Source organism: Oncorhynchus clarkii, chromosome 31, assembly GCF_045791955.1.
Source record: "Oncorhynchus clarkii lewisi isolate Uvic-CL-2024 chromosome 31, UVic_Ocla_1.0, whole genome shotgun sequence".
Lineage (NCBI taxonomy): Eukaryota > Metazoa > Chordata > Actinopteri > Salmoniformes > Salmonidae > Oncorhynchus > Oncorhynchus clarkii.
In genome coordinates this window covers 30,266,414-30,276,759 of record NC_092177.1, presented here as the reverse complement: position 1 = coordinate 30,276,759, position 10,346 = coordinate 30,266,414, and the positions used below count along the sequence as shown (strand labels likewise).

The following is a 10,346-nucleotide window of genomic DNA, read 5'->3' as shown; positions in this document are numbered from 1 at the left end:
ACATGAGAACATGTACTATTTAAACTATTTTATATCTGTAAATGTGTCAAGAGAAATTACTGTGTATAAATGTTTTGTAAGTAAATTTGAATCATCCAAAATGAAAACTGATTTCTGGCTCAATTTTCAATTATAATTTCCCCGGCTTTCTGTAAAAGGTGGCTTCAACACAAATTATCCAAATGTATGTTGTTTATTGCCTTGATTTTATAACTTGTTCAATCAAAATGGAATCTTATGGCAAGACTTCAACTCCCAGACATACTTTGTTGTGGTGTATTTTCGTTTCCTATGTTGACAACCAGCTGATTTCCTGTGTCTTTAAATGTCCTGCCATTATTCTTCAACAAGCAGCAACTAGGTTCGATGGTTTTCTGACCAAAAGAAATCCTCGAACATAGGATACTTTTAACCATTGGGATGCGTAGCTAAATATTTAAGTACTTGTTTTATACTGGTACAGTCTTCGAAACTGTGAGGTTATTAGTAAGATTAAGAGTAGAGATATCGCTGTTTGTCTTTTCTGTTCCGCTTTTCTGCCGCAGTCCGATATTTTCAGCTAACCTTAGCTAGCTTTTTAGATTTTAGCCAGGTAACTAGCTAGCTAATAAGTTCTTTACATTTCTGTCATGAGCTTCTTCACTCACGTAATCGTTAGTGAAGTATATGTTTTCTTCAAGAAACCAACCTTGTAAATTGCCACAACCCAGAAGTAACGTTAGCTAGTTAACTTAGCTCCTTGCTAGCTAGCCATGTTACTAGTTACATATTGTCAAGCAGTAGTGGAAGGTTTTCAGTAAAACTCGTCATTAAGGTTAAAGCAACGAGTTTAGAGCCATCTAACTAATGTGTTTGTGACTGTAATAGCTAGCTAACTAAGTATTCGTGTTGGCAAGCTACTGAAGCTAGCTAGCTAATTTCTAGCCAAATGCTAGCTAAATAGCGACTGTCTAGCAGTGAGTGTATGATTGGGCAGATAAGCTTGCTACCTACTAGCCTCCATCGTTCGCAGATATCACACGAACGGGCGAATATAGCAACCGATTTGTTAACTTTGTCAGCGCGCTTGAGAAGGTGCTAGGCTGTTGAAAGCAGAGAAGGAAAGGGGTGAGAGTAGTGGAACGCACACAGTGCTCTTTATGCCAGGGGGTTGGCCCGGTCTCATCCAGCGAAGCGCAGTACACTCGGTTCTGTTCAGATCGCCTTCAGAACCATGACAACTGCAAGGGATCTCGATATGGTGAGTATTCATTTGCAACCCAACACAATCCTTACTGCATAAGATCCAATGCTGTGCCCCGTATGTCTAATATTAAAATGGTTACAATGCATGTTATGTTTTCCATTTTTAAATTGAACCTTGATTTAACTAGGCAAGTCAGTTAATAACAAATTCTTATTTACAATGACGGCCTACACCGGCCAAACCCGGACACCACTGGGCCCAGCCCGGTGGGGCTCCCAATCACAGCTAGTTGTGATACAGCCTGGAATCGAACCACGGTGTCTGTAGACTGAGATGCAGTGCCTTAGACTGCTGCGCCACTCGGGAGCCCAAATGTACAGCTATTCTCACAAACAGAATAGCTGTTTCTGTAATCACCATCTGTCAAACTACATTTTGAGATTGACCCACATTTTTTCTAGAGGTGAGCCTTAATTGATTGTCTTCCTATCACAAAATCACCCATTTTGGATTCTGTTATTCTCCAAACAAACCCAGTTGACATGTGTAAAGGCAAAGGACCTTGTCCACGGCACTGTTGTGTTAAATCAGGGATGAAGAGGAGATTGATTGTAGGGACTGAGGAGAACCAGTCAATTTGAAATCACAAACGATCTCAAATCAATGAAAAGGCTGATAGGCTACTCTAGACTGCCTGCCCTGTTGTACCAATGCCAGCTTGTAGTGCTCTAGAGTTATTGTCCACTTCTGCAAATATTTTGTTCATATTTACATTGATATTTTGGCAGACGCTATTATCCAGAGGGACTACAGCCTAAGTGCCTTTCTGTTTCCAATGTACGCATGTGTTGCACAGACCTTTTCTGTTACTTCAAAGCTGAGTTTTTGAAGTTAATGTTTCTCTTGATTGGATAGTCTAAGAGGATATCCTTGATGGTTAAAAAAAGAACCAAGGGCAGCTAGGCAAATTTGAGTTTGTTTTGTTTGGTTGAGGATAAAAGGGATGAAGGGAAGCTGGGGGGGGGGGGGCTTGTTAATGATGACTTTGGTATCTAACCCCACTCAGTTATGCAGTGCATAGGGGGAGCGGCTTCCTCTGCCTAGTAGGGTTGGCGTGTTTGTAAACAGCTCAGTGTAGGACTATCCTGACGATGCACCTTGTGGCACAGATTCTTTGTTCTGGCTTCCCCGATTTACCACCAGAAAGTTTAGGGACAAATGAACATATTTTATTATGTGGGGGAATTACCCATTCCATTTTTACCTTAACTTTGATTTTGGTATCCAAAATATGATAGTGTTTGTAATGGTAGCATATTTGTCATGATTTCCAAGCCATTTGTTGGATTGTGGTGGGATACCAATATCTACTCTGATGAAGCTTGTGTGTGCAGCGTGTTACGATCTGTCAACTGATGGAGAGAATCAGAGGGTTGGAGTGTGGCTTCCGGCCATAGGCTAATGATGCTTCAGAGATTTTTTCACTATTAGAGGTCCTGACCTGGGGCTGCTGCCACCGCAGGAGGGAAGGCTATGAGCCAGGGGTCTCTTCCTGTGTAGGAGCTTACATGTATGCTTAAGGCTACTTACTGGTAGCGGATATTTTATGATTGTCGAATTGATGAGTTTATAATAGATGCCGTTTACATAGCCTACATGGAGCATCTGACAGTAACCTCTGAGTTGCACTACTTCATGTGAAATGCTGTTTCTTTCCCTATTTCCCAAATGGATTTCAATACCCGTACGACTTATTATTTTGGAGAAATCATAGTTCACCACATAATTAGTTGTGTGGGGGGGGTTCTTCATTTATTCTCTGTGGCATTTGGGATTTGACTCATTGCAGAACCCTGAACAACCTGCCTTACCTTCATTTGGTTTTCAATGAGAGCATTTATTCCCAGCCAAACTCTGCGCAAACACCATGTTGATGATGTAATCCTTAAACCAAGAAGCGATTGAAATCTATGAAAGAAAATGCAATTACCCAAGTCTCCTAAAAAGAAACTTCCTTTTGGATTCTGTAAATGACTGACTAACAGATGAAATGGTCCCTTTTTTTTCTTTTTTTGTCTTAAGTTGCTAGTACAATTAGTGTAACAGCATGGCCAACACATTTTTGCTTCAATTTATTTTAAATGGGTTCATTTAGTGAACTGGGTGGGTACAAAGAAGAGCAGGGAAAACTCCCCAGCCCCCTCCCTCCTTCACACACACCACTATGCCCCTGGGTTACGCATTGGCCATGTAAATTTAATAACGGGGCCCAGGGCTGTCTGGGACACCTGGGGTTATTGCATTAGGCCGACAGCCCAGAGAGAGGAGCTGCCCACAGCGCTGAAAGGCCCACTTCACCCCCCCCCCCCCCCCCCCCCCCCCCCCAGCTCCACCCTTATCTGTGCATTGTTCTGCTATAGGGGCTCACTTCACAACGAGCTCAGTCCTCTCTGAAGGAAGCAGCCCAGTCAAACGGGGCAGAGATCTGCACCAGAGAAATCTAATTAGACAGGAATGTCAATTTCGGTGCAGGCTTCCGAGGGTCATCTCATGTCATTTGAGGTGAGAGAAAACGGAAGGATTCCATGTGATTAGGCTAAGCTACATGCTTCTCATTGCTCGACGGGGTGGAAGTGTAGACTGTATAATTCTGAAATTTTGTGGGATTTTTGTAGAGCCATGTGTAGGATTATTAAGATGTTTTATTTTGGTGCTTTTTCAGGTGAATCTGCGTCTTATCCTGGTCAGTGGGAAGACACAAGACTTCATCTTCTCCCCCAGCGACTCGGCCATGGACATCGCCAAGCACGTCTTTGATAACTGGCCCTTGGGTGAGTTTGTGCATTTTGGGACGTGAATCAGGGAACAACCACAACACTGTCTTTTTATATTGAGTTGTATTGCAGAATTAATCAGGTACATTTGTAACTTTCTTAATTCTTCTTAGTCTGGGTCGGACTTAAAAACATGCTTTCTGTCTCTTGTCACGGGTACCACATTCCAGTTATTATAGGGACAGTTGTTACACAATGCCTTGGCTCTCCACACTCCACCTTCAAATCACTGATGATGGCAGCCATGTTTGTGTGTTCAACCACTGCAGGAAGTCTATGTCTGAGTGGCTGTCTGGCGCTAGTGATATTAGACTGCTTCTGAGTGTTGCTCTAATGTTGTTGTCTCATCTCTGCATCAGGATGGGAGGAGGAGCAGGTGGGCAGTGCCAGCATCCTGCGCCTCATCTTCCAGGGACGCTTCCTGCATGGCAGCGTCACACTTGGCGGTACTTGATGGACCTTCCTTTTAAAAAAATATATATACATGCATACACACCATCCTACCGGGCTAAAATACACTAGGGAATACTGTATGTCCTTGGAAAGGAAGTCTGATTTAAAACATGCCACAGTTGAGGACATGTCATCAAAGATTATTATTTTATTTTTTTATTTTTTTTACCCAATTTCGTGGTATCCAATTGTTAGTAACTATCTTGTCTCATCGTTACAACTCCCGCTCGGGAGAGACGAAGGTCGAAAGCCATGCGTCCTCCGAAACACAATCCAACCAAGCCGCACTGCTTCTTAACACAGCACGCATCCAACCCGGAAGCCAGCCAATGTGTTGGAGGAAACACTGCGACCTGGTCAGCTTACACTGCACCCGGCCCGCCACAGGAGTCGCTAGTGCGCGATGAGACAAGGATATCCCTACCGGCCAAACCCTCCCTAACCCGGATGACGCTATGCCGATTGTGCGTCACCCCATGGACCTCCCGGTCGCGGCCGGCTGCGACAGAGCCTGGGCTCGAACCCAGAGTCTCTGGTGGCCTTAGACCACTGCGCCACCCGGGAGGCCCCTAGAATGGACATTCTGAGCATGTTTACTAATTCCAAAATTAAAGAGGATTATTTTGTGATTATATATTCTGTATATGAAGTGTTCATTGTCTGTCCTTTTTGTTTTCAAAGCTTTAAAGCTGCCCCCTGGCCGAACAACTGTCATGCACTTGGTTGCCAGAGAGACCCTGCCAGAACCTAACTCCCATGGTGAGAACCTTTCTCTCGCACTCTCTGGTTGTCTGACTCATCTCATCACCTAGCTGTCATGGACCAGTGGTGGGAAAACGTACCCAATTGTCTACTTAAGTAAAAAATGCCTTAATATAAAATGACACAACTGAAAGTCACCCAGTAAAATACTGCTGAAGTCTAACACGGAACCCAAACCGGCTGCGTGCGTGCGCTATCGTGCATACATTTATTTTGTCCCCACACACTAAAAGCGATCACGACAGGCAGGTTAAAATATCAAAACAAACTCTGAACCAATTACATTAATTTGGGGACAGGTCGAAAAGCATTAAATATTTATGGCAATTTGGCTCGATAGCTTGCACTTGCTAGCTAATTTGTTCTATTTAGCTAGCTTGCTGTTGCTAGCTAATTTGTCCTGGGATATAAACATTGTTATTTTACCTGAAATGCACAAGTTCCTCTACTCCGACAATTAATCCACACAAACGGTCAACCGACTTGTTTCTAGTCATCTCTCCTCCTTCTAGTCTTTTTCTTCTCTTGACTTTATATTGCGATTGGCAACTTTCATAAATTAGGTGCATTACCGCCACTGACCTCATTCGTCTTTCAGTGACCCACGTGGGTAAAACCAGTATGGAGATGGTACCTGCTTCTATAAACCAATGAGGAGATGGGAGAGGCAGGTCTTGCAGCGTGATCTGTGTCACAAATAGAACTGACCTCTATTTTAGCCCTAGGCCTCGCAGACGCTCGTGAGCAGTGTGGGTGCAATAATTGAATAATATAGATTTCTAAATATATTTTGCAGTGCACGTAATGCGAGCGATGTAGTCAGCCTGTATTTGGTTTTAAATAAACTTAGGTATCAAAAGTAAATGTAATTAGTGAAATATACTTAAGTATCAAAAGTCTAAATAATTTCAAATTCGTTATATTAAACAAACCAGATGGCACCATTTTCTAAATTTACAGATAGCCAGGGGCATACTCCAACACTCAGACATAATTAGTCACTTTACCTCTACCTACATGTACATATTACCTCGACTAACCGGTGCCTCCGCACATTGACTCTGTACCGGTACCCCCTGTATATAGTCATGTTATTGTATTGTTGCTCTTTAATTATTTTATTTATTTTTTACTTCAGTTTGAGTAAATACTTTCTTAACACTTATTTTTCTTAACGGCAGTGTTGGTTAAGGGCTTGTAAGGAAGCATTTCCCTAAGCATTTCACCTGTTGTATTCGTCGCTTGTGACATACTTTGTTTGTAAATTATCAAATCGTATCTGTGTGTAGTGAGTCTGCCAGTTCAGTGGAGATGGGGATGACCAGGGATGTTCTGTTGATAAGTGCTTGAATTTGACCATTTTCCTGTCCTACTAAGCATTCAAAATGTAGTTTTTGGATGTCAGGGAATTTATGGAGTAAAAAGTACATTATTTTCTTTAGGAATGTAGTGAACTAAATTGTAAAAAATAATAAATGTATAGATACCAAAAAAATACTAAAGTAGTACTTTAAAGTATTTTTTACTTAAGTACTTAACACCAGTGTCAGGGACACTGTTGAGCTGTAATTACTACAGCTGTAGGCCTTATTGTCCCTTTAAACCTGAAAGCCTGGTGTGATATTTTCTCTTTCGTTGTCTGATGTCAAGTTTCTTTGTATCGTCCTCTTTGTAGGTCAGCGTAACCGGGAGAAGATCACAGAGAGCAACTGCTGTCTGCTCTTGTAAAAACAACAAACAACAATCCTTTCACTCCCCTCCCCCACATTCATCCTATGCTCGGCTTCTGTCTGCCCGTCAACCCTGGATTTGGGGAGATCACAGGAAGATGGGTCACAGAGCTGTCAGCGGGCGGTCTGTTGCACGTGTTTGTTGCACTCTGGCCCAATCCGTGGCTTAGGAATTATGTAGGTTTTTTTTCGTGCCAATTTATTCAAATCGATTTTCTTTTGTTCACCCTTTTGCCAAATTTTGCCTTTCCTTCTCTCTGTTGTAAAATCATGTTAAGAATTTGTACATATAATATCTGTGGTTACCCAGGAGTAGCATATATCCTGTGTAGCCGGGGGGGGGCATATACAGGTTTGGAAGACTCACCTTACAAAGAAACACTAACAAAATCTTTGGAACTTTGACCCGTACTGTGCATACAGTTGTTTGCATTACCCTTGAAGACTCGGCATAGTTTGCTCCTTGTGGCTTTCTGCTAATGAAATGGAAGTTCCGACGAGTTTGGCACTTAACTGGGTTGTTTATTTGAAAGTGTGTCTTTGTAAGTTTTATGTATGGTCTTAATCTTCCCTTCCCGTCTTAGAGGAAGAGAATCATTTCCTACTGTTATACAAAGTGCCGCCCCCCCCACCCGATGTAGACTGTGTACAGTAGTTGCCTCATACTGGCAGGGAGTGTTTAGTTTGCCATAGCACCAGTGGACTGGAGTGGTGCATCTTTCTGTGCCATGGGCCACACGTGTTCGTTCCTGGACCAACACAGAGGAAGAGTTCAAAATTGTAAATGGACAGCTGTGTCAACACCTGAGTGGATGTGTGTGACATTGTCATGTTGGATCACCTCCTTGAGGATGAACTGGTTTAGCTAGAAGAAGAATCTAAACTAACTCCTACGTGTCATCCCCCTGGTTGTAAAGCCTTGCTTTCTTTTTTTTCTCCTTTTTTAAACTGAGTGAAAATATTTTGAAGGAGTGCTTCTGAGTGACCATTTTGTGTCATTCTGAATGGCTTACGTCTCTGATCAACATGACCGTACCACACCCAGTCTCATGAGGAAGCCCTGTATCCTCGCCACTCCCCGTCTGACCTGAGTGAGGAGTAAGGGAATTGACGCCAGGAGCCAGTCAACCGTGAGGTGGTGGTGGGAGGGCTTCCTACAGGACATAAGGGCTAGAGGCATGGGAGGGAGCTAGGGCTTGGTGAGGGTACCGTCTGGAAAATGAGGAAATTATGTATTTTTACCACCTTTGTTTGGATGCTGTCTGTTTTTGCCTTTTTGATTTATTCTGTAATCATATTAATATTGTATTTTTTAAAATCTTGTATTGTTTATTCTGTTTTTGTCTGACTCCTGTTAATTGAATAATTTTTGTTCCAGGGGTTGTATGTATATGTCTGGGAATGTAGATCATGTTCTGTGTGTTAGTGGATGGGCTGGGGAAATGTCTGTGTAGTGCGACAGTATGGCTGCGTTTACACAGGCAGCCCAATTCGGATATATATATATATATATATTTCAGTTATTGGCCTTGGTATTTTTTGACCGAAAAGCTCTGAAAAAGATCTTATGTGAAAGGTCAAAAGACCAGTTAGTGGAGAAAAAAATATCAGAAATGGGCTGCCTACGTAAACCCAGCCTTAGTGTGTTTTAGAGTGAGTAATGGGTGTGTGTTTTGTCAGGTGTGTGTGTGTGTGTGTGTGTGTGTGTGTGTGTGTGTGTGTGTTTGTGCGCCTAAATACTGAGTGAGTGTGTGGGTGAGAACTGTGGGATAGTTATGCAGGTGGTTGAGTAGGAGGGCAGATTGGTCTTGGGTGGCTGTGGTTTCCATGGAAACAGTGTGGTTCCTTCCTTTTGAGTGAGTCTTTTGGTTAGTGTTTGTCAACCTATGTCACTGCTATGAAATTTATCTCAATGTGAATAAATGTAAAAAATAAAAAGTGATCTGCTTTAAGGTATTGTAAATTAATAAACATCTTTAAATATTACTTGTTTTTTTTACTAAAAGGAACAGGGGAGTAGAAATCAAGTTAGTTAAGCAGTGTTGGGGAGTAATGAACTACATGTAGTTCAACTATTACATTTTGCAGTAGCTTGGTGGTAGTTGAACTAAATTCTAATCTAGGTAGTGTGTTAAATAGTTAGCTACACGGCAAAAAAAGTAACGAACTACTGGAACAACACTACCTTTTAACTAAAATATGGGTGAAGTAGGCAATCACTTCCTTTATTTTGTCGTCAGACCTGCCTTATTCTCATTTGAAACATTTTCTTAACGTAAGACCCCAAGGTGATCTGTTCTTGCAATTTGTAGTCTGACGGTTCAGATTTTTTTTTCAGGAAATAGTTTGGTTGTATTGAACTACTTTTTCAAAGTAATTTTTTAAAAGTCAACCAAATTTCTAAAGGGTAGCTTAAATTCTTTCAGTGGGAAGTAATTGGTAGCTTGAATTATGTTTTCAGAGCATCTTCCCCAACACTGTAGGTAAGCATGTGGCTTGCCTCTGGGTGGCAGTGTTGTGTAGATACTCAATACTCTCGATGTGTCCTCCTGGGCTGAGGCATATTACTCTTCCAACATCTGGTTAAGTTCCATACTGGTAAGATTAATACCTATTTTGCCATCCTATAAGGGCAAAATGTTGATGTTGGCTGTTATATAAACAGTTTTCCTCTGACTAATAATGATTGGCTGGCGTTATCTATTATTGAGGTTATTTTGCAATGAATTGGTTAAGTCGTATACTGATAGTTACTCTCCGGTATCACATAAATGACATTAACAAAGGATAAGAACGAGTGACTGATGGATCACTGTATGTGGACTTGGATAACTAAAATGTAATCGGTCACCAGATTGGTTTTAGAATGTGTTCGAAGAGTCATTAATGTTGCTTCCAGTGTTGGAAATAAGTTTGGGCCTCTTGGATTCTGTCTGAGACTTAGACCCCATATAAAATGCTTTGCATGTCGTGATGATTGAGTCGTAACGTTTGGTTGAGCTGTTATTATTCGATATGTTCTCTCCCGTCTGTTTTGGAAAAATCTGGTTATGACGCATAGCCAAGGGAACTCCAGGTTTCCAGTTGACGTTGGCGATAAACGTCAGGCCCCCGGAATTATTCTAAAACCTAGTGCCGTTCTTAATCTTTTTATATCAAACTACTTGTCCTTCCATGCATCTGCTCATGTCTCTGTCTGGCAGCTTCTAGTTTTCTGTCTGGCAGTGGATTTAGTAAGAACACACAGAGGGAAGATGAGCAAGATGGTCATGAGAGGGGTCTGAACTGTGAGGTGATAACCAGAAACTGACCTGGACACAGGGAAGCAGCATCTGTTGAAAGCATTGCTACTCAAAACTGTTTCAGGATGAATAACTTTGC

General features: G+C 41.9%; 1 protein-coding gene across 1 annotated transcript; it reads left to right on the top strand.

Annotated features, from left to right (window-relative positions):
• Positions 1-285: 285 nt before the first annotated feature.
• On the top strand, positions 286-8,951 carry LOC139390735 (ubiquitin-like protein 3). Its single transcript, XM_071138070.1, has 5 exons — positions 286-1,240; positions 3,909-4,017; positions 4,380-4,466; positions 5,155-5,232; positions 6,911-8,951. Exons 1-5 carry the CDS (start codon positions 1,214-1,216, stop codon positions 6,961-6,963), a joined length of 354 nt encoding a protein of 117 aa, XP_070994171.1. The 5' UTR covers positions 286-1,213; the 3' UTR covers positions 6,964-8,951.
• The last annotated feature ends 1,395 nt before the right edge of the window (positions 8,952-10,346 follow it).